Below are 25,329 nucleotides of genomic sequence, written 5' to 3' on the forward strand. Positions count from 1 at the left end.
AATTTAGAAAAATATATTTTTGATCACCATAAGTTTATTTTAAATGATTTAACAAATAAAAAACGTTAGATTTATGCAAGCAAACATTTTAACGCTTTAATCTTTGACAAACTGTACAAATGAAAACCATCACACTACAAGTTTAATTGCTCAGGGACAATTCAGGGTGGGCATGTATGCGGCTGTGACACACCGAGCGAGTCCAATTCCTGAGACCAGGGTTCAGATCTTCTGGTTCTTCAGAGCAGGGCAGCTGCTAAATGATTTAACACAAATAGTTACTGGATCACAATACAATGAAAGAAAGGCCATTTCAAATCATGTAAGTGACCTCAAAATGTCTGGTCCAGGTGTCAGGCCACAGAGCCTTACCGATTAGTCTTCTTCTTCAAAAGTGAGTTGACAGATTTTCTCCCTTGCTTAGTGAGGTGGTATCCGCATGTGTTTATACAATACAGTATGAGACCATTTAAGTACAGGTGTAATACAACAGTAATTACAAACCACAGGACATGAAACAAAGTCAACTCTATTCACACTTTCTGTATTTCAAACAATGGACGCAATCAAAATCATGCATTACATTTTAAATAAACTTTTAGTTTTAATTCTTCTGCAAGAGTGTCCGTTTCCTTAAGTTCTGAATGGGTTTTCTTGAGCTTGTCTCACAGGCTAGTCATGGAATGTTACTGATGGAAACGTGTGAACTGGAAACCATCCAAAAATGGTAAAGAATAAAAGACAAAAAATAAACAAAAACAACCAAATCACACATTATGAGATTCTATTTTAATGGCAGAGTACAGAAAAGAAATTGGTGAAATTTCACAAGAAAAACACTTTGCACAATCCGGTATGTACAGAATAAAGTGTGTGTCTGGTTTTTGGTAAAACAAGTGTAAGCTTTAGTCAGTATCTACTGTAGGATGCAAAATACTCCCATATTAAACTGAAACAAAGAATATACATAACAAAATCCCAGCACTGGCTCCTCAAATATTGAGACTGGCTGGGTCCATTTCAACCCACTGGGCTCTCTGCTGAGCTTTCAGCAGTTACTGAAGCTAGCTTGTTAGTTTCCAAACTACTGTCAGCAGTTTTTGTCTTGCTCTGAACAATGCACAATCCATTGTCCCCTGAGTCACCCTCCTTTGCAGGTGTTTCCTTGAGCTCTGGGAGGACAGTTTCAATGCATCCAGCAGCCTGGTTTTCCACACTGTCTCCATCACAGCTCAATGATGGCATTTCGGCAATGTCTGCTGTGCTATCTTTGCTCTCCTCCACTTGCAGAAGAATCTCAGAGATTGGAGGAATGCCCTGTATTTCTAGAACCGGCATGCCCACTTCTGTAGTGTCACTATTTGATAAGCGTGACTCAAGGTGTGGGACAGCTGATTCAGAGATCAGGGTGCAAAATTTGTCTTCTTGATCACCAGACGTTAATGCAACAAAATCAATAATTTCTGGTTCATCCACTGGTTGCTCAATGCTCAGTTCACTGGTTTTGCTGGGCTCCAGCCCAATGGATGCAATGGTTTCTAATTTGGGGAGATCTTCAGTATCCTCATTTAGAATTCCTGCTGTTAGGATACCAAGATGTTCACGTTCCACTTCAATGTCCCCCAAACTGAAATCAATGCTTTCTAACTCCAACTCTCCTTTCAGGATGGGAGTGTCACTAGGTTTCACATCTTCTGGCTTTAAGGAATCTTTCTCATTTTCCATATTAAAATTTAGAGTGAGAGTTTCTGATTGTTCAAAGCTAAATTCTGAGTAAGTGGTGTTTAGGTCAAAGTCATTAGCTGCTGAGGTACTTAAGACCTCTTGGTTGATTTCTGTGTGTGTAAGGGTCCCTCCTCCAAGACGACCCATACTGAAGTCTGCTGGTAGAGCATCTAGTGGCTCTTGAACCATATCAGACTGAGCACTAGAAAAGTCAACACCTCCTATTTCTAATGCATCTTTCTCTGCAGTAAAATCCCCTAACTTTATATCTGATTCAGGGCCTCTCAATGTATTATTTTCAACATCATACATTAATTCTAGGCTGGAATTGGGGTCAACAGTGTTTGCAGTGCAGGCGCTGACTAGCTCTGTGACACCCTGCTCCTGGTGGTGGCTGTCTAATGTCACACAGCTTGAACGTTCATGCCTGAGTTCTTCTTGTACCACTAATATGCTATTTTTCATTTCTATGTTGGTGAGACAAGTGACAGGGACGTTGACTTCATTAGAACCATTGTTTGTTTCTGGATTATCTACTGTTTGAGTACACGGTAGTTCCTGACTACTTTGTGACTGAGAACTAACCAAGATGACCTGTTCGTTTTTATTACGAGTTTGGGAGGAGTCCAATTCACTTGGGCATTTTGCTGTCAATTCTGAAACCTTACTTTGGATCTCTGAAATCTGGAGGGTTTCATCAACGACTGCTGACTGAGACCTTTCCAAGTCTACATTTTCCAGTTTTACACATCGTAAGGATGCATCATGTTCTATCACTATCGCTACTGAAACTTTTTCCTCACTAACTTTACTTGATGTGTCTAGTCGTTCAGGAACCAATTCACCCTGAACGTATGGCAAGTCTGGGCTGTCAATTTCTGTATTAGTTTTACAGCTGTCACTACTTCCCAGTTTAACAGAGAAAAAGTTCTCCCCCACCTTGTGGATTTTATTGTGTCTTTCACGTAACTGGCTCGCTGGGTGTCTGAGACTAAGTTCAAACTGAGCTCCTGTTAACTCTGAGTCTTCCATCTCTATATCTTTTTCAGAAGTATTAGATACATCTGTTTTGGTATCCACAATAATGTCTCTCTCCTCTCTGTTCCCTTGGACCTCAATTATTTGTGGATCTTGGGATTCCTTGCAGACCTCTTGTTCTCCACTTGTTCTACCCATCTCTCTCATTTCTATAGATTTCTTGACATGAGTGACAGTTTTAATTTCTGACAATTGTGTGACTGACACTTCCGGTATCTGAGGCTCTGGTGTTTTCTTACTAATTTCTGCCTGATCAATAGTTTCCATTTCTACCTCAGTCTCCCAGGGAACTGAAGCTTGATCTTTAGACTGTGTGATTTCCTCCTCTTTGGATTTAGCTTGAAAATCTAATCCAAGAATATTTTGGGATTCATAGCTCATCTCCCCCCGAACCCTGTTTGGGATTTCAGTGCTCTTTTCTGTATAGGGTGTTGAAGTCTCCTGGACTTCTATTTTCTCAGGTTCTGAGGCCCCCTCATCTGAATGGACCTGACTAACCTCTGAGTAAGTAGCTATATTTTGAAAAGTTTCTTTCATGGAAGATGGACTGCTACTTGGTTTAGAGTTTGCTGGCATATCTGTGCTTCTCTCTGTTTTTGCTACGTTAAAATTTTCTCCATTTGGAACTGGGGAACTTGCAAGTTTGCTATCAGATGAATTCTTTCCACCACTACTGTAGAAGATATCATAGAGGTCTTTAGCATTTGCTGTGGCCAGACAAGAGTTCCGTTTCTCTATTTTTTTAGCCTGGTCACTGAAAGCAGTAGAAGGTGGTGGTGGAGGGGGGCGCACTGGCATTGCCAGCATTTCCTGGTCACTCTCAGATACCCCTGGTGCCACTTCATCCGCTGGGATGACTGCTGTCTGTTTAGCTGGGGGTGGAATTGAGGGTGGAGGGGGAGGTGGCTTCTCAGATGATTCATTCTTCTCTGGAACCTTCATATCCTCCTGTGTCCCTTTCAAAATTACCTCCTCTCCCCCAAACGCTTTTGAGATTATATCTGGAGGCAGCAGAACATCTGCATTGGATTCTTTCACCACAGGTAGTGGTTTGGTGGTAGCACCAGAGGATTTTATAGACAAAAAAGTGTTCAAAGGTGCTGGCTTGCTTACTGTTGCAGTTGCAGACTTCCTGAAAATCATGGTAGGGACTGGCAGATTGGGTCGAATTTTTGCTTGTGTTGAAGTGGAAGCGACTGGAGTCCAGGGGCTAGTGTGTGGTATAACGGTCTTCCCAGAGAGTTTAATTTCAATGGGCTTGGCATGGGGTTTCCCAGACTGAGACTTGCCCTCCTCCTTATCTTTACTTCCTTCAACACTCTCCTCCTTTGGGGGAGCTGCAACTGCTCCTTGATTTTTATCCTCTCGCTCATTCTTTTTCCAGCTGAACTTTCCAAAGGAAGATTGAGTTGGTGATTCCTTTTTTGAGTCCTCCTTCTTCTCTTCCTTTTTTGAGTCCTCCTTCTTCTCTTCCTTCTTTGAGTCCTCCTTCTTCTCTTCCTTCTTTTCTTCCTTCTTCTCTTCCTTCTTCAATTTAAGCTTAATACCAAGTTTCCGCCCAGCAGTATCCATTTTGGCCTGAGTACTACCGGTTTCACTAACCCCTTCTCCCAGCTCTGGAGTGCTCTTCGTTTCCTCTTTTTTTGCCACTTTTGCCTTCTTCTCATCTTTCTCCTCTTTTTGCTTTTCTCCCAGTTTCCGTTTCATCTCATTCTGCCGCCTGCGCTCTGTTTCCAGGACCACAGCCAACCCAGCCTGACGGTCCAGGTTTCTCCTCTCTTCATAGAGTGGATTCTCATCCACATGTTTCTGTGAAAAGAAATGGCACAATCTTAGCAGCTGTTACTAAAGAAATAAAACTTTGCTCTAGAACAGTTCTGACTTGTTAGATTTGCCAATTCAACATTATTAGGAGAATAGAGATCTTCCTGCCAAGAAAACAGGAAATAAGGGTTTCACACCCAGAATTCTGCAACTCAATGCTAAGAAAACATTACAATTAAATCCTATATTCTACTAAACTGTTTGAAAGTCAACACTGGGATTAAAGCCTGACTTCAATACCACACAGAAGAACGAGCCTCTATATAAGCTCGTAAATCCTATTTCTTGCTCTGAGTGTGTTTAATTTGTTAAGTAGTAAATGGTCACACTACTCAACCACGAGGCAAGTATTTCAAAGAGAAGGAACTGAGGCAAAGGGAAGGAAAAGAGAGAGAATCAGAGGCTAATCAAGGAATGGCTCACTGCTGGCACACCAGGTACCAACCTTATATTTCTCATTGTGGGGATGACTTTTCACATGTTGCTCTCCTGAGATTTGATCTCCGAAAAATTCATGACAGAGCTGGCAATAATATCCAGTGATGGGAATCAGAAACTCTGAGCCTGAAAAGGCAAAAGAAAATAGAGAAATAAAACAGAAGAAAATGCCTATCCTTAATAAAAGCTACACAAAAAATCCATGACAGGTACCGGTGATGTAGAACCTCCAGCAACGTTCCTATTCATGCTCTTGGAATTGGACAAACTATTCTTTACACTTCCAGTATGGGAACTTGCACTACCAGAAATACTCCTTAGATTTAACACACCCTATCTTCAGCATCATGGCTGGGAGAATGATTTTCAATTCTTTCCTTCATCCACTACTATTTCTTAAAATATCAAACTGCTAGTTCTTGAGCTTTTTATCTGCTTTCTCGTCTCCAACACGAAGTCCATTCAAATACTAATCACCACCTAAAACTTTAAAGCCTTTTAAAGGAAAGCACTCAAAATCCACAATGCATGCATGCCTGGGAAAAAAGGCAACTTTCTCAATAAAGCTTAATTCATTGAGTCTTTGTGCTCACAGGAAATGACCTACTGTAACCTAACATACAGCAGATCCTTCCTCCAGTGCCATTTTCCAAAACACCAGATTGAGACAATTATATACAAGATAGTAAATCAATTCCTAGCAGGACTGTTATGTACATCACTTGTGTGCAGTAGGATTTTTTTATCCAATTATACCTTCCCAATTCACCATAAATCCTTTCCTGTTCTCTGTCACTCAAACCCAACAAGTTTACATCCGAGGCCTCTAAGGGGCACTTCCCAGGACCAAAGCAAATATATAAAGGAAAGTTACAGGCTTCAGAGCAGCTGAAATACTAAAGTCCTCCAAAACACTAAATTTTGCAACCTTTTTCTTACTCCCAATGCTTCAGCAGCAGATCATCTCAGAACATCCGGAGAGAAGGAAACAAACTACCTAATGCTTTGAAGAAGCAACCACCACAAAAGTCAAATGTTAAAAACAGCTTATGTTTTCCTACACTCTCACGCCATGCTCTTCTAAACTTGAATAATCGGGGAATGAAACATTCCCACCTAACTTGGAACGGTTACCATACTCCTCCTATACATACCAAGATTTTACACACAATCTAGAATCACAATCAAAACCTTTGGACTTCCTCTTCCAGAGCAGCTGGAACCTGCTGGGGGGGCAGATCAAGATCATATGTAGGAGAAAAGGAAGTAATGTTACCTTTGGCAGGAACCGTTATCTTATCGATGCGTTTTACGAAGTCTTGTTTGGTCTCACTCTGGGTCTTCGAAGCCCAAGGTCTGTTGTAAGGATCCAGGGTCTATTTGCATAGTGACAGAGGCATACAAACTCATTCATCACACTAACAAGTCAAATACACCTCTTGTTTTTTCCTTTTACATCACTTTAATACAGTGAGAACCAAAATCAGAATACAAATATGTACAAGAACTATGTTCTATTCCCCTTTCCCTTCCCTCTTTGTGATTTGTTATAAAGAAAATAACCTGTGAAAAGGTAACATAAATCAGATCAAGTAGGTGGCATTTGAAATGCAAACTTTAAAAACTGGTGCCCTAGTGAACTAGATACAAAAGCCCCATTTACGCTAATAAAAAAATTACACAAACTACTGAAGCTTTACATTAAGCAAATTACATTAGGCAATTGCTCGAGTTCAATATCACTTCAGGCTCTCTTGCAAAGGGTAATTTTGTGACTGATACTTCAGCATGTAATTCCTTATAACATGAAATCTACTTAATGAAGGAGGCTTGACACATACCTGTCTGTGTTTCTTATTGTGCATATGTGTAAAAAAATCAAACATGGTCCCACAGATGGTATTGCAGTCTTTGCACCAGTGGTTCCCTGCATCATAATATTCATAAATATTGGCCAACTGGAAAGGATGCTTGGACGACTGAGAAGAGGATTCTGTAGGCTTGGGACTTTTACCTCTGGACTTTTCATTTGTTGTTTTTGACTCCTAAATGGAACACAAGGAAACATTTCCTTAAGACACAGAAGGACACATGGTGTGTTGGAACTCAAAACCTGCCTCCAGCAGAGACCATACACACACAAAAAATATATATCACCTGCTAGTCAACGCTCAGGCTAAGTCCACCGTTTCAGTGAGCTGGCACTGCAGACTCAGGTGCTGTGTGGCCAATGAAGAGCTTCCAATAAGATTCCCAGATGTAATGGCGAGATAGTAGGTATGTAATCAAGGAACCAAATGAGCAAATATCCCCAGGGCAAGCATCCTCCCCACTTCATGGGGTAAGTGTATGTACCCGATTGGTGCCAGTTAGAGAACCAGCTAAACATTGCCAGGAATATCTAAAAAACTCTCTACTGCCATACTGTGGTTATTGTAAAAATAACCTGAATCAGTTAACTCAAAACTATTTAACAGGCAAAGAATAACACCCTGCAAAGCTAAACAAGTGCCTTGTATTTTCCAACAGGCTCATGGTTTTTAAGGAGCCAGAAAGAAGCCTCTTTTACCCAAGTTTATGTGATACAACGTGTGTCTCGTGCTTAGATACATCCTGGAACAGACGCTAGCACTTTACGCACTTGAAGTCTATGCTGATGGACGCTGACTTGTAAAGGCCTAAGTCATACAGCAGAAGAACCCCACCATTTTTAAAAGAAAACAAAATTAGTATCTTAAATCAGGAATCTGAGGTACAGGTCAAAATCTGAGAGTGAAAAAAAAAAAATCAAACAATACCAAAGAGGGACATAAGATTGAGTCAGCCTTGTTGGCTTAGACAAAGACCTGTAGATACTGCCATTTGGTAAATACAGAATTTGGGTGAAACAGCATCATATGACCATTTCTAATCTGTGCAATTGCCTCAAAAATTAACATTTTAAGGTAATTGAGCTGGCACAAAGCATGGATCTGTTGCACCATCTCCAAGTTATTCAGTTCCCAGTGCCAAACAAATCCAATTATATGACCACTCCGTATCTTCTCATTAGTGATCCCTACTTGAAGTTCTTTGATAATGGAGCCGGAAGAGATCTACACACCCAGTGGCTACTTCCGTAACTACTGACTGCTCAGGAACAGAGTGAACATAGCATTCTCTCATCCGGAGAATGTAGAGGCCAACACGTGATCTGTCAAAAGAGCAAGAAAGTGTATCCATGATATCTAAGAAGTGGGATTGCTTATGCTGTTCATTTTATATACGCTCTCATATTTGTGGTCCAATACAGCATTGTGTGTATGGCAGGGAAAGACCCCAATAAGTCACATCCCTTTGGAATGATCATATTGACCCAATGACAGATGGCCGTCGCTTCTCACCTCCTTTTATGCTTCTTCGCTGTAACAGAAAGTGAGCAGCATGCAGATCACAGGATCTCTCTTCAATACCAACAGAAACCGTAAAGGAAAAAAGCCCATGCAGGAGAACCACCTTATTAGGGCCTCTTGTTTAACAGGCAATACTGCAAAATTGGTGCTTCACTTCTTTACCACTAGTTTTATGTTTTCACCTTCCATATTTGAAGAGAGTTTGTACCACCACACACTGACTATCCAGTCTCAGCAGACAGATGGATTGTAAAGTATTGCCACAGAGACAGATACACTCATGCCATGGAGAGTTTGTTTCAGCCCTGCCCAAGGCCAAGAAAAATGTTCAGAATCTTCATGTCATATTAGAAAAGGCCACAACCAATTTTTCTCTTTTTCTTTTTATTAAAAAGTTACCGATCGGAACGCCTAGGTGAATCTAAGAAATTAACCCCAGTATTCCATGTGCCTTTAAGAATATACCAGCTGTTCCTGGTGAGGGTGTAGAATTTTCCAAGTTAGAATGAGCAACCATTAAAAGGAAATCAGTTGACTATGAGTATACAGAGTACAAACAACATAAGACAAAGTAATAAGAGTGGAACGCTCCATAGTCTGAACTGTCGCACCCCCACCAACCCCTTTGCAAAATACACAATATGGTCACACCTACAAAACAAAAAACAAAACAAAACAAAAAATGTATGGTGAATACTATCTCCCCTCCAAATATATAAGTTACCCATTCAGAAAGTAGGTTCATACATCTCCCAAACATATATACCCACCCTTCAGAGGCTACTGTACATGTGACCTACATAAAAGTTTTAGGACTGTACCCTGGAATGTATGTAATCTATTCTGGGGTTACTGTTACCCCTTTAAATGTAGAGAGCCCATATGAAGAGTGGTGGCATTCCCCAAAAGTGAACAGGTATGTATGTATGTGTGCACCGATAATGTCATATACAAATGTTAGCTTAATAAGTCTTGCCCTGATCTCCTAGTGAGTGGCTGGGAACAGACGCCTCCCCAGAGCCCTCTTCTCAAAGAAAGGAAATCATTTATCACCCAAGTCTAAGATTTTACCTTATTGGAGAAGGGCGTTTTCTCCAGACCTTTTGCATTCTCTGACTTGCTGTTTTTTTCGGCGGATTCTTTAGTTTCCATGGATGGTTTCCGGGGTTTTTCAAAAATGTTTATCCCCAGGATCTGAGCTACCTTGTCAAGCTCAGACTGCTTTTTCTCTGCTGCATCAGACTGCTTGTGCAGCTCAGAAATCTCCTTCATAATGTTTTCTTGCAGCCGGTTCACCTCTGCTAATAAAGGGTCTTTGTGCCCATCCTTCTCCCGCCTTTTCTTCCGCAGCATCTCCCCTGAGCCAAACGAGGAGGTAGAGGAGTAGGAAGCGCAAGAGGAAAATCATGTTAAAACATGTACAATTATTCCAGTCAGATAACTAACTGTTAAATTTATAAAATACCTAGGAAATATCTACGTTAGAGATTTCGACCAGAAAGGAAAGAAGGATGAAGCTCTGCTCTTGGGAAATAGGCACAATGGAGATAGCTCACACCCCAAGAGAGAAACTTAAATTTCCCTCTTACTGTGTGACCAAACAAGCAGTCCTTGGCTTTCCTTGCATTGCTCCACAAATGGATCTCAAACTCTATCCTGAAGGACCCTTTTTCCTGGGGTGAAGAAACAATTCAAACTTTTGTTGGTTAAACAAAAGTTTGAAATTACCCCAAAATATGTTTGACTCTGTTAAAAGATTGCTTGCACTGTTGTTGTATCCATGTTGGTTCCAGGATATGGGAGAGACACGATAGAAAGGTAGTATCTTTACTGGACCAACTTCTATTGGTGGAAGTACTAGCTTTCAAGCTACACAGAACTCTTCTTCAGGTCTGAGGAAGGAAATCAGAGTGTCTGCACTAAATACAGGTTAGGATAGATTGTAATCGTATTTAGCTCAGACACTGATTTCCTTCCCCAGACCTGAAGAAGAGCTCTGTGTAGCCAAAAACGTGTACCTTCCACCAGCGGAAACCGGTCCAATAAAAGACATTACCTCAACTATTCTGCCTCCCCAAAGAGGAATTTATCCTCTCTCCAGATTAGATTTACTAAAAACAAGTAAGTGAATGGCAAATTGACAGGCCCCATTTCTGCTACATTAACACACTGCAACGTACAGAGTGAAGTAAACTTAATTTGTCAAGTTGCTCAGTGGCACATTTCAGAAAGTTGGGCACAAGTCCTGGCCTACACACTTTGGGTCAGTACAAAGATTCCAATTCCAAAGGCAGTGTAAGCAACTGCTGGTTACAGAATGGCTGCTTCATTTTCCTACACACATGATGGTAATGCAGTTACAGTCACTGCTTTCTAAAAAAATTCTGGGGTGCCTGGAGTGGGAAAAAATTAAATCTCATTCTAGACTATTATTCTGATCTGTACTCATATTCTAGACTATTATGTTTGATCTGTACTTATTCTGAGTTGTACTACGACATAGGGCCTTTGGAGCACATCCTGGGAGAAAAGGGAAGGAAGAGAAGAAGCATTATGTACCTTGTTGTTTACGTAGCCTATCTAATTCAGTCTTGAGATAATAGAGCTTCTTCTGCCTTGCTTCTCTGTCATTCTTCAGTTTCTCTCTCTCTTCTATGACCTAAAAAGATTGGGAAGAGAAGGGCATGAAACTCCCATCTCCTTCCAGCACAGATAAAACAATACTGCAAAAGTGATTACTAGGACCCCTGTGCAGTTCATTGGATGTCAGTCACTTATTCTAATCACTGTTCTCAAAATCTTTTGTTGTTAACATTTTAATATAATAAACAAATCCACTCCTTTTTTAGCATTTTTAGGTTACTTTTTGTATCTGTGTCAATTTTTCAATCCAACGAAAACCCAAGAGAAAAAAAAGTCACCACTGTATCTAGACCTGAAATGCATTAACTCTTGTTGCTGCTACTGCACTGGTAAATGCAGTTACTCTCAGAAAATCTAGTTTAACTTTTTAAATAATTCAATCACCAGTAAGTTATGGGAGAGAGTACAAGGCTCATGCTAATCCACTGCAAGCCAATGACATCCATTTGTAGAATATGGCCTTTTGGCAGAGAATAAACCAAATCCATTAGTTTACAAACTCTTTTTACAGTATGACCGGGATTTTCAAAAGCACTCAGGTGTTGGTCTGCTGATTTCACTGAGTGCAGTTAGTCCAAGTTAGAGCCCTTTTGAAAATCCTACGCTATATCTTCACAGCATGCACACTTCAATGAAAACAAATGAAAAACTGACTACCTAGCCCTATGTCTAGCTTTCACCATACACCAGGGGTCTCAAACACGCGGCTCGCGTGGTTATTTTCTGCAGCCCGAGAGCTCCTCACAGCCTTCCCCCAGTGTTTACCTAGAACGGCTCCGGCCTGACGCCCAGTGGCAGGGCAGGCTCCCTGCCTGCCCGCCCTACCCCCGCACCGCTCCGGGAAGCAGACAGAACCTGGGAAAGGAGAGGCGCAGGGGTGTGTGTTGATGTTGCTTCAGGCACCACCTCCAGAAGCTCCCATTGGTTGCAGTTCCCCGTTTCTGGCCGGCCAATGGGAGATGCTGGGGGCAGTGACTGAAGCAACAGCAACACACATACCCCTGTGCCCTTGCTCCCCCACGTTTCAGCCGCTTCCCGGAGCAGTGCACACCGGGCCAGAGCCTGCCCCTCGAACTCCTCCTGCTTTTGAACCCCCTGCCCTGAGCCCCTTGCCGCACCCTGCACCCCGACCCCCTGCCACACCCCTCCTGCACCCCAACCCACTGCCCTAAGCCCCCTGCCACACTCCAACCCCCTGCCATACCCTGCATCCTGACCCCCTTCCCTGAGCCCCCTGCTGCACCCTGTACCCTAACCCCCTTCCCTGAGCCGCCTACCGCACCCTGCAGATGCTCTGAACCCCAACCCACTGCCCTGAGGCCCCTGTTGCACCCCTCATCCCTCCTGCACCCCACATCCCAACCCACTGCCCTGAACCCCGATGCACCGCTCCTGCACCCCAACTCCCTGCCCTGAGCCCCTGCCACACCCCACACCCCTCCTGCAACCCCTGGGGGCATGGAGGGGGCAGAGTTGGGGTGGGGATTTTGGGGAAGGGGTTGGAATGGGGGCAGGGAAGGGGTGGAGTGGGGGGCAGGGCCGAGGGCGGCGGGGGGGAGGTGTCAGTAATGCTGCCCTCGGGCCAATGTACTAATCCTCATGTGGCCCTCCTGGTCATTTGAGTTTGAGACCCCTGACTTACACCCTCCTTGACTTTAACAATTTAGTTTTTGTTTCAGTGCTACCAAACAGTTTGTAATGCTCTCTGTTTTGATGCACAACCCCCATCTGTTGAGTTCCTGGATGCTGTCAGCTTCTTGTATAACACAGCTAGAGATGGGGACTGGGGAATTCATAGCACCTATTTTCAATTTTTTCTAAATGGAAACCTATTTACAATGTTCCTGCTCTATGGAAAACATTTACAATGAAATTGTAAGTTTTGTTTCAGCTTCCCCTCATCCCCTCCAGCTTTGTTTTTTTAACAGACCCACTAGGTTTTGTTACCTAGGAGAATCTGGCAGCATCCAAGGACTCTCCAAGAGTTCATCACTGGTCCCTCCCATACAAAAACAAAATGGGATACAAGTTAACATTAAGAAGTCTTAACCTTGTTGCAACCACAAAGTGCTGAAAGGTTATCATCAGTTTGAGAACCAGTCAAATTTTAAGAGTGAAGTATTTTCAGGTCCCTCTAACAATCAAAGTTGTATGCTACTTTTATTCTAGGAGTGCTTTATCAGTAGGAATATCAGTACTTTATGCTGGCAAAGAACTCCTACTGTGGATGCAGCCATACCACCAAAGCTGTGCTTTATTCCAGTACACTAAGACCCTGTCCCAACAAGCTGGTAAAAGCATAGTTTTGCCACTATAACTGCATCAACATAGGGGCTTCTGCCAGTACAGCTATGTCAGCAAGGGATCACACCTCTTTACAATATATAACTATGCTGGCAGAAGTCTATAGCATAAACACAGGAAAATATGATTGTAAGGCTATTTTAAAAACATATTTCAATCCTTGATCCTATGTGAAAGGCCCACACAAACAGGCAATCTGACTATAGAAAAGATATTGTGAAATTAACTATATAAAAAATGCTGTCAAATGCACTAAGTAAATTTAAAAAGCGAAGAACAGTATTTTTTCCCTATAATCTCCTCTACTTCTTAGAACCTTTGGAGTTACAACTCTACCCCACTATAACGCGACCCGATATAACACGGGTTCACGTACAGTGCGGTAGCAGCGGGGCTCCGGCAGCACTTTAAAGGGTCCGGGGATCCGGCTGCTGCGGTGAGCCCCGGGCCCTTTAAATCCTGCTGGAGCCCTGCCACCGCTACCCCGGGGCTGCAACAGCGGGGCTCCACCGGCGATTTAAAGGGCCTGGGGCTCCCCACAGTGGCTGGAGCCCAGAGCTCTTTAAATCACCGCCTGAGCCCTGCCGCCCCTACCCCGATATAACGAGGTTTCAGCTACAACGTGGCAGGGATTTTTGGCTCCCCACAACCATGTTATAGTGGGGTAGAGGTGTACTTGAAACAAATGTAGCAAAAAAATTTTTTTGAAAATGTGATGTTCAATCTGGTCCTTTAATACCTATTTAAGAATTTCTAATGCATCCAGCATGTGGTATCACTACATTTTTTATTTTATTTTTTTTAAAATACAATCAGAAAAGCTTGTTTACCTTCAAAGGCTCAACAGTTCCCTATCTCACCAGAAAAGTCTTTTCTCTAACTATCTTTCCTGCTGATACATAAAAAACTCACCTGTTTTAAAAAAAACAAACAAACAAAAACCCACCTACTACTGTCAATACTCCAAGCTCCTGTAATGTTTTAAGCATAACACAGTGGTCTTCATGTATTCCTCAGCCATTTCTTAGCTGGCTGCAGATGATCAGCTTTGCATCTCCCTCCCAAACTGCTCAGCAACAGCCCAAGAGCATATGACTTGTTGCAGCTTAAGTGAATTCAGTGTAAATATTATTAAACTGCAAGCACACAGAAAAACATGCCTTGAAGATGAAAAGCCAATTATTTCATCAGAGCATCAGCAGCAACTAGCAATCAAACCAAGAAACCTTGCTGCGTCAAAAGGGATTGAAAAACACACAGATACAAGTTATGATTCTAAATTTAAGTGGTTTAGCCAAATATTTATAATTCCAAATAATACACTCACCTTCTGCTTTTGAGCTGCCCGATTTTTTTCATCAGAGATCTTTTCCGTGGTACTTTTGAGTGGGCGTGTGGCAAGTCGAAGGGGCATTCTGGAGTAAGTGGTAGTGGTGATGGGGATTTGCATGAGCACAGAGTCACCTCTCTTGATATTTGAGGAATCTTTGCCCATGGAAACTGTCTCAATCACCCGTAGGTTTGGGCGTGTGGGATTTGCTGGCACTGCCATTGTGAGAAGCCCATGAGCCTCTGCCAGTGTAGGGTTAGGCTGCTGGGGAGGGGGGTACATGGGCCAGCCAGAGGCTGCATAAGCCATATAGTGCCCATATGCATCATAGCTATGAGGGGCCATTGTGGGAGGTGGATAGTTTTGCGGCATCTGAGCTGCAGTGAATTGTGGATAGTTTGGAATCCGGTATTGGGAAACAGAGGTAGGGGGCAAACTGGCAGGAGCAGGCGGCGCAGAAGGGATTAGAGACACAGAAGGAACAGACTGTTCTGGTGGGCAAGCAGGTATCTCCTGACCCACAGCTTTGCTCTGAGAGTATTCTGATTTCTGGAGAGAGGATGTCTCTTTGGATGGCTGGAAAGAGCCAGGAGGTGATGCAGAGCGCTGCTGGCTTGACTCTGGAGAACGAGTGTCACTCCGGCTGCGGCGCAACTCCCAGGATTCCAGTCTGCGGGCATCTGAAGAGCGACGATCAGGAGAATGAGATGCCAGCTTTTTGCCATGGAGGCGTTCCTGTGTGCGGACAGCCAGTTTGCCGATTTCAGCCACCCCAATGTCAAGCCCAATGGTTTTGAGCAAGTCATGAATCTTTGCATATTCTGTGTTGGACTCTTCCAGAGAATCTAGTTTTACAGCAGGAGAAGGAGGGGGACTGACTTTCTGGTTTGTAACTTCACTCCCACAACTCACTGGGGGCTTTTGAACAGAGGACGATTCTGTTTTTGAGTCTTCATCCTCATCACCATAAAGAAATTTTTCTTCATCCTCAATGTCAGGAAAGCTGCGCCTTCTCTTTTCTTGAGCACTAGCAGAATCAGCCATCATGCCTAGAATGCGGGAGAAGCCACTGCCATCCTGACTGGCCCTCTCATGAGGGAGCAGGAAGTCAGTATGACGGTCTGCAGGCTCTGATTTTGGTTCCAACTTCTCCTTGTGACTTAAGAAGTTTCCAAACTTCTTTTCAAATGTAAAGTTGTCATTGGGAAGCCCAGGAAGTGAACTCCACTCATATACACCATCATGCAACTCCTTGTTTACCGACTCCACAGAGTCTGTGTTAAACCGTTTGAGAAAGTTCTCCACTTCAGAGGCAAAAGGAGTGCTGCTGCTGCTCTGGGACAAAGATGAATGACTTGAAAGAAGAGGGAGATCTTTGCTGGATGGAGAGCTGCTTGGAAAGCCCTCAAGCTGAAAAAGAAAAGAATGTTTATTACAGCACCCCAAAAGGGGGATAAGCATCTCAAAGTACAAATAAAAAAGGCATGGTCACTTCACCTGAAGAGTTTACAATCAAAAGTTTAGAAAATACAACACATGAGAGCAACAAACCATGGAAAGGGAACAAAGGAAAGAAAGAAAGTATTATAAAACAGATCATGTAGTTACTTGGGAAGTCACAAAGATGTTTTCATGGGTGCTTAAGAGAACACACATTCTAGCATTTTATCACAAGTTCTCAGCAGCCTCACAAATTGCAGTTTTCTTCTGTGAACTTCTATGAGATAGAGAGCTATGCCACAGTTTTTAATCATGTATCTAAATAGATCAATCTCAAATACAGGTAAGACTGTGTGGATTGGGGCTATTTTCAATCACTTATATACAGGGTATGCATGTAACTCATTCTCCCTTGAATAAGCCTTCTTCTAATATATCTAGCAGAGACCCTTCACTTTCAGAGTATCCTCTACTACAAACACCACCACTACAAAACCAAAGCAGATCAATATGAGATTTTGATTGAAGTGATGTACTGAAACCTGAGGCAATGCCAAATATCCCTTTTATCACAATAATGCTAAATGCATACCAATGAGCTTGTATTGCTAGCCTTAATTGGTGACTGAACTACGTCATCTTATTTCTCATAACAAACATGGTTGAGCCTGATCAGTACTTGAATGGGAGACCAATTAAAAATGCAAGATTTTGTAAAAAGTAATACTGATACTCAGTAGGTGGCTCTCTTCACTGAGCCATTTCTAATCTAATCTAACAATCCATGTCAAAATGTTAGATTGGAAATGACTTAGTGAAGAGTTCTAGGGGCACTGTAGCTGGAGGTGCCACTCAACCAATATACTGACTTGCTTTTGTTACTAAAGATACTATAGCACTTTCTGTAAAACTTTGCACTGATCCCCATGCCCTGGCTAAATTGCAGCCAGAGCATTTCATTCTGCCTCCCTAAATTCTACTTGCGTGCAAGAGTCTTTTTAACTGCCCTAACTATTGTGTGGCACTACCATGAACTGCTGAATATCTGCAAAGTTCCACCCTCCAACCCAGATGCGGATGCACCATTTATTCCTGATTGTATACCCATTCACCCAGCTATCATAGCTTTAACACAACGCAAAATTCAACACACAAAAAAACAGGCAATGCAAAGATTCAGGTTCCGACACATTAACCTAGTCACATTAAACACATGTACCATCTTTTATTCCTCCTTTTCCTCTCTAAATATACAGGTTTAGTATATTTGTTTAAGTTATGACATGTATACTGTACCATAAAATATATAATATGTGCATCTTGGCTGAGTTAATGTTACCGCTACTTGGCCTTTCGCATCTCCTGACTTAACACTTATTTAACTGTGGGGACCTTCTTTAAAATTTCAGCTCATGTGTGACTGTTTAAGGGGCAGGGGAGGGAGTATATCTTAATTCTGGACCTATGCAGGCTATGACAGTGACCCCACTAGATGGCACTAAAGCACAAGATTTCCCCACATAGCTCTCACTTCTCTGGAAAATCCTTGGTAGAGTTCCACCCTGCACATAAATGAAGATGTTTAAAAGGAGGACACAGAGCTCTGATGCCCTGAGACATAAGAAACTAGGGGAAGTAGCCACAAGTGGTCCTAAGGTACAGAGAGCAATTGCAGCTTCTGTAATTAACTGTACTGGATCAAACTCCAGGACAGGGAGGGCAACCTGCAAGAGACGCACCAATAGGACAGACTGAATTAAGGAACTTGTTCTATCAGAGAAAGGAAAAGGCAGGAGGACTGAAGATCAAATTAATACAGTGGGGTGCAAAGTGACTGTTTTGAGAAGTAGAGAAATAGTTGAGGGTCAAACCTGCATCGGGGACTCCATTTCCACCTCCACTCGTTTCTTCAGGATAGATTTTTTGGGCATAGATGGCGCTTCATCAGGTCTGTATAAGTACCGAGTCTCAGAAGACTGCAGTGTGCTAGTCAAGCCAGGGATCATGTATCCACTGCCAGACAGATCATGGTTCAAGTTTCTGCTCCGTTCTTCCTCTTCTCTTTTCCTCCTGGCACGGTCAAGCTCCCGGAACTCTTCACCCAGATATGATGGGCTTTGGCTTCGGCCACGGCTCCGTCTGCGATAATTCCGTGTTCCTAATGTGAAACCATGATGATCCCCACTCATGCCATGTATCTTCTCATCCTTGTCGTACCGAGGGCGCTTTGCTTCTCGCCCTCTCTCCTCTGGCCTTGGTGGGTAGGAGGATTTCCTGAGTTTATCACTATCTCTGTCAGGCCCCCTTGGCAGTTCTTCACGATGACCATAGTGTGGACTGTAGTCTGACCGGTGGAGAAATACATCTCTGTTGCGGTAGTCCTCATCATGCCTCATTATATAGGGACTGGAAGATGGATCTTCATGAGAGGGATATCGTTCAAGGCCTCGAGGGCATGGGAGGCCTCTGGTAAATATTGGACCATCAGCCATGTCATCCCTGGTAGGAGAGGCACATGGAGTTAAATCTAGGTCAGTGAGTCAGAGGAAAAGTTTTTCAATCTCTTACTCTACAGTAGCAAGACTTCATATTGTTTTCAAACGGCAGCATTGAATTCATGGCATAAGTGAAAAGCAGCACCTCAGAAGCAGGGAAGAGGTCCATCAGTATTATATACATATGGTACTTCACCCCCTCCTATGGGATCACTCTCAAATACAGAAGTCCAAACAAACACAAACAAACTGCAGGAGGACAGCCAAGATTTAATATAGGGAACTGATCAATAGAATACTTCAGTTTTGTGAGGGAAAAAGCCTACATACATGGTTTCTAAATTGCATTACTACTAAGTTTCAGGCCACAAAAGACTCCTCCCTCTGCTCTACTAGGTACTCTGGTTGTGTTACATAGGAATTATTCAGGCTTATTTAGCTTTGCATTGCACACGTGGCCAGATCTTCAACTGGTTTAAAATCAGCTAGGCAGATTTACACTAGCAGAGGATCTGAGAGCCATGAATTCCAGCCAGTTTTTGTGCATGAGTTATCAGTGAACACATTTCTAGTGTACCAGAAAAGATGCTTTGGAACCTCTTCAGACTTCAAGAGGACACCAAAGCAGTGAAGTCTGTACATGTAAGAAAATCACTCCTTTGTTCTAGCCTCAGTTTAGATGGAAAGAGTATATATTATGTATGATATGCTGATGGTTAGTACAACACCAAATCAGCACCTTCTTTGGTGACTGCTCCCTACTAACACTCCCCAGTGCAGGGATGCCCTCTTTAAGAATGTTTTTCCCCCAGTATGCCATTCCGGGATCAGCCTTTAACAGAGCCAAGCAGCTGCAGTCCTGAAGTGGCCATTTTGCAACCAGCAACTGCTGGATGTATCTCCATCTCTTCCATCTAGTAAGCACCTGTTAAGCTTTTCCCTGATTTCCCCATTTTCTTCTTACTGGGAAGATGGCACATTTTCACAGTACATAAAACTGATGCCTGTACTGGACTTCTTGTAAAACACTGCTAATTACAGCTTACTTTATAGATCAGTATTTGACACAGTGAAATTATGATATTTTGGCAAGAATGCTGGAAGCAAAATGAAACTGGAACAAGGGTTTGGGTAATCCAGAACTTCCTCACAAGAACTGCATGTAAGAATAGTCTTCTATAATATGGAGGGGTCAGTAGTAAACTATTTCTTCAGTGGCATTAAGGTTGTGTTCAGGTTTCAATTATTATTTAAATCCCTTTTGAGCATGAAAACAAATACTGATGTTAGCCTAAGTTCTAGAGTATTTTTTTTTTATGCAAGACTTATATGTGACCCCTTACTGAGAAATTTAGGGCTGGTGTCTAACTGCTTTGGATCCCTCTCCTATAAAAGACTTAACAGTTCAAACTTTCAGGAGAGGTAGCTCTAAAAGTCTCATGTATTGGGTAGTTTTTAAATAAAAATATTAAAAGGCAGCTAACTTATTTGGGAATTTACTTGCCCTGTAATTTTGCTTCTCTGAAGAATTCATCTTGTAGGATTCTCATACATTACATGCACTGAAGTCATGGGAAATTCCCCTGTCTCTCAATATTTTCAACCCTCTGAAGCACATGTAGGGTAGCTTGAGGGGTCTGCCATACTGAGCATGGTTCAACCTCAGGTACCCAAACATTCTAGCTAGTTCCTTTCAACAGCAGGAAACAAAAGTGCCCTGTAAGCCTCTAATGAAACAAAAAGAATAGGGAAAAATATCCCTCAAATAATCAACATGCCACATAAGAGATGGACAATGGATATATGATTGTCTAGAGGATGAAACCCCAAGCATATCATCTCCTATTTAAAAAACTCCAGAAATCTGAGAAAGGATGGGTGAATGCATGTGATTCTTGCCAAAAGACATCTTCAAAGAATCAGAATTACAATAAATATATTTCCATCTCTAAAGATATCAAACAAATAATTACCATTAAAAATCCTAAGCATTAAAATGACTGGAAATGATGAGATAATGTAGTCTGCATAAGTATGCTATTCCTTTTACAGTTTATACATTGCTAATAACAATACTGATATGTGAAAATTCGTCTTCCTCATGCCAGTAATTCAACTCTGAGCCACAAGACAATTCTCAACACACTTCATATGTCACTGACTGGATGCTTTACATAGTCAGAGACATACAAATTTAGTGATGGATATAATCCGAAAAAGTTCATTAGTGCTTTCTTTGGATCAGAGTTAAGGTGGAAGTAGGAATTAACAAGGTTCTACTGTATCCTAAAGTAAAACGCACCCAAGTTGACTACATGATCAGTTGTTTCTAGCTTTGGCTTCTGGCAACATACACAAAATAAGCACCAAAATTATTTATACCACAGTAACTAAAAATAACTTGCACACACATAAAAGCTGGTACTTTCACCACTACAGGGCACAGCTGACTAACTTATCCTTCACTTTCAGGAAACACCTTTTCAGTACCACCCCCTCCTATTCCTGAGATCTGACTACACCCAGAAAAAATGCATGAAAACGTCATGGGGAGTAACTGATGCGCATTACCAAACACCTTCTGCTGATTTTTTTCTGCAATTAACTATATCACTCTCACTAGCCAAGTGGCAATCAACAATCCTTATGAACTCTGATTATAGCAGCCAACTTAAGGGGAACATTTAATGATATCTCAGAGGGGAAGGAGTTGAAATTGTGTTATGAGTATAACCAGAAAAGGCACCAAAAACACATTCTGGACAGCAAAGAAACACGGATTTAAAAGACAGTCACACCAGACAGCAAAGGATATAACACACCAGTGTACAGGGGCTGGGGACATATGAAACGATTGCTTATCCTACAGTAACTGTGGTTCTTCAAAATATGCTGTCCATATACATTCCATTGTGGGTGTGCCTACACCCCACACACTTGGCCAGCAGTTTCCATTGGGACTGCACCTGTGCCCTGAGTATCCACAAGCCTCTTACCAGGAGGGCATAAAGGGTGAGACAACCCCAACCATCTCTCTGTTCCTTCACCAATAGAGAATCCAGGGATTACAGGATTCCCCAGTAGTGAGGACGACGACGGCTCATGGAATATTTGTGGGCAATGCATCTCAAATAGCCACAGCTACTGTAAGATAAGTAACAGTTTCTTTGTCTTTGACAGGGTCCCTCACCAAAGGTTCTTAAGCAAAGCAAGCAGTCATGGGATAAAAGGAAAGGTCTTCTCATGGACTGGTAACTGGCTTAAAGATAGGAAACAAAGGGCAGAAATAAATGGTCAATTTTCACAGTGGAGATAGGTAAATAGCAATGCCCCCTAGGGACCTGTGCTGTTCAACATATTCATACATGATCTGGAAAAAGGGGTTCACAATTAAATGGAAAAGTTTGCCAACAATACAAAATTACTCAAGATAGTTAAATTCAAAGCTGAATGTGAAAAGTTACAAAGTGATCTAAAAAAACTGGGTGACTCAGCAACCAAAATTGCAGATGAATATCAGTGTTGATAAATGTGAAGTAATGCACGCTGGAAAACAATCTCAGCCATACAAATAAAGTGATGGAGTCTAAATTAGATGTTACCATTCATGAAAGAGATCTTGGAGTCATTGTGGACAGTTCTCCAAGAACATCTGCTCAATGTGCAATGGTAGTCAAAAAAGCTAACAGAAAGTTAGGAACCATTAGGAAAGGGATAGATAATAAGACAGAAAATATCTTAATGCCACAATATAAATCTATGGTATGCTCATACTATGAGTACGGTATGGAACTCTGGTCAACCCATCTCAAAAAAGATACATTAGAAGTGGAAAAAGTCCAGAGAAGGGCAACAATGACTAGGGGTATGGAACAGCTTCTATAAAATCATGAATAGTGTGACAAAAGTGAATAAGTGTTATTTATCCCTTCACATACCACAGAAGCCAAGGGTCATGCAATTAAATTAATAGGCAACACCTTTAAAACAAACGTAAGGAAGTACTTCTTTACACAATGCACAGTCAACCTGTGGAACTCATTACCAGGGGATGTTGTGAAGGTCAAAAGTATAACTGGTTTCAAAAAAGAATTAGGTTCATCTATGGCTATTAGCCAAGATGGTCAGAGACACAATCCCATGCTTCTGGGACACCAGAAGCTGGGACTGGACAACAGGGAGTGGATCATTCGATAACTATTCTGTTCTGTTAATTCCCTTTGAAGTACCTGGCACCAACCACTATCAGAAGACAGGATATTAGGCTAAATGGACCATTGGTCCGACCCAGTATGGCCATTCTTATGTTTGAGTGTTTATCCATATATATTCCACTGTTGGTGACTCACTAGCAGTGACCTAGATCTGTGGTTTTCAACCAGGAGACTGGGGCCCCCTGGGGGGCCGTGAGCAGGTTTCAGGGGGTCTGACAAGCAGAAGCCTAAGCAACTTAGCTTCACAGGGGCCCCTGTGGCATGGGGCCTCAGGCAATTGCCCGGCTTGCTACCCCCTAATGATGGCCCTGGCTTTTATATGCAGAAAACAGTTGTCGTGGCACAGATGCAGAGTTTTTATAGCATGTTGGGGGGGCCTCAGAAAGAAAAAGGTTGAGAACCCCTGACCTAGATCACAGTAGGTGGGTGCTAGGAGCCTACCTAAACAATGATTATAAGACAACCCTACCAAAATCGGGATCAGATCTTGATGCTTCTACCACAGAGTAATGGTGAACCCCAGGTAGCTCCCCTATGTATCTCTTATACTGAACATTTCTCAAAGAAGCTAAAGAAGCTACCTGAGCTCTAGTGGAGTGGGCTGTAACACTCAATGGTGGATCTAAGTTGGTTACTTCATAGCACAACTTAATGATTGAAGAAATCCAGCTAGAAAGTCTCTGTATGGATATGGTCTGATCTTTTACTCTATCTCCCTAAACTACAAATAATCTGAGGGTAAGGGGATTCCCCAAATGATTTAGGGTATGTCTACTCTAGAAACTTAAGTAGACCTATATTAGGTCGACTTACAGCCACCGCAGTAATTACTGCAGTGGTGCATGTCCACACTAGCCTCCTTAGGTCGGTGGTGTGTCCTCTCACCAGGAGCGCCTCCACTGACCCAAGAGGGGCAGTGTTGGGAGCTGGTCTCTCAGCTTCACTAGCAGGTCCCTGCCGGGAGCTCAGCTGCCCCACAGGCTCCTGGAGTGTTGCCCCCGTCCCTTGCCTCCCCGGGAGAAGACACCCGGGGCTTCTCACCCTCGGGGAGTGTGGTCCAACTGCCCCAGATTCTTTTTGTCCCTCTCTTCCCACCCGCTCCTCTTCAGGTTAATTTCACAGCTCTGAGTTCTATTCCAATAGGAAAGTGCTCTACAAATATCTAGGGTGTAAAGTTTAGCATTCCCTTTGCTGGAATTGGCTTTGAAAAGAAAATAGGCAGATGTATTATGTGGTTGACATGGAATTTACAGAGTACCTTTGGCAAGAATTTTGGGTGAGGTCTCAAAATTACTGTCTTTATGAAAAAAAACCATGTATTTTGGTTTTGCCATAAAAGCTTGTATTTCCTCTACACTTCTGGCAGATGTTACTAATATGAAAAAGGCTGTTTTGATGGATAAATTGAACACAGAACATGTAGGCAGAATGTTCAGAAAGTGGACCCTTTAAACCTATCTGTACAATGTTGAAATCCCAACAAGGGGAAAGCTTTCAGACTAGAAGATGTACTTCCACAAGGTCTTTCAGGAACCTTGCTACTGTGGGATGTAAAAATACAGAATTATCCCTGAATTGGATGGTGGAAAGCTGAGACGGCTGCCAGGTGGCCCGGCCCCTCAGAGAACTCAGATAGCCCAGAGTTCTTTAAGCACAGAAGGTATTCCAGTATGGCAGGTGCTAAACGGAGTCAACTGATGCTGCTGATCATACAGTGAATCTTTTCCACTTGGCTGTGTAAGTAAGTGTCGGAGTCCTTTCTACTATGGATAAGGATGTTTTGTACTTAAGAGATACAGGTCCTTTCCACTGATGTTAACCAGCCAGCATTCAGGCTGTGAGGTGCCAGGAAGGTGGATTTGGATGAAGAATCTATCCTCATCTTTGGGATATCACATCAGGTTCAACTGGACTGGAGGTTGAACGGAGAGATTCATCATGTCTGAGAGCCAGAGCTGCCTCAGCCATGCTGATGCTATCATGATCAACATGCGAGTCCTGCCTGAGTTTCTCTGAGAGTTCTTGGAATCAATGAAATATTAGAGTAAACATTAATTAAGCCCGAGGGCCAAGGGATCAGGAATGCATCAGACTCTGACTCTGCCCATCTCTGGAGCAGATCTTGTGGCACTTCTTGTTTTCCGTTAGTAGCAAAGAGGTCTATGGATGACCCCACTTAATGAATAGGTCTTGAATAATGGTATCTTTTACTGACTTTACTTTCTCCTAAAGCTAATTCAAGTAACTAACTGCTAAGTACCAAACTATTTACAATACAATGTGTAGACCACACAGTAACCAAGAAATTTGGACACTACAAGTTCTGACTCTGACTCGTAGCTGGGGGGAGGATATCTATGATACAGCTGGGGTCACTGTGCCCTTTATGCCCTCAGCTGGGATGTGGGAGGCATGAGGACCCTCAGGGCACAGATGCAGCCCAGAGACTGCTGACCAAAAGAATCTGAACTGGAGTACATGCGGTG

General features: G+C 42.5%; 1 protein-coding gene across 4 annotated transcripts in view; it reads right to left on the reverse strand.

The window, feature by feature from the left end:
• Positions 1 to 14: 14 nt before the first annotated feature.
• Positions 15 to 25,329, reverse strand: part of ZNF318 (zinc finger protein 318) — a 36,041-nt gene continuing 10,726 nt past the window's right edge. For all 4 annotated transcript variants that reach the window (XM_045008970.1, XM_045008968.1, XM_045008969.1 and 1 more), the window contains 8 exons: positions 18,006 to 18,633; positions 14,692 to 16,104; positions 10,977 to 11,076; positions 9,489 to 9,775; positions 6,867 to 7,070; positions 6,302 to 6,401; positions 5,033 to 5,151; positions 15 to 4,572 (listed from right to left, as the gene is read on the reverse strand). In XM_045008970.1, coding sequence (XP_044864905.1) covers positions 1,021 to 4,572; positions 5,033 to 5,151; positions 6,302 to 6,401; positions 6,867 to 7,070; positions 9,489 to 9,775; positions 10,977 to 11,076; positions 14,692 to 16,104; positions 18,006 to 18,633 — 6,403 coding nt within the window. In that variant the 3' untranslated portion in view covers positions 15 to 1,020. The remainder of the gene's footprint in view (positions 4,573 to 5,032; positions 5,152 to 6,301; positions 6,402 to 6,866; positions 7,071 to 9,488; positions 9,776 to 10,976; positions 11,077 to 14,691; positions 16,105 to 18,005; positions 18,634 to 25,329) is intronic.

The sequence above is a fragment of the Mauremys mutica genome, chromosome 3 (genome assembly GCF_020497125.1).
Source record: "Mauremys mutica isolate MM-2020 ecotype Southern chromosome 3, ASM2049712v1, whole genome shotgun sequence".
NCBI classification, from domain to species: domain Eukaryota; kingdom Metazoa; phylum Chordata; order Testudines; family Geoemydidae; genus Mauremys; species Mauremys mutica.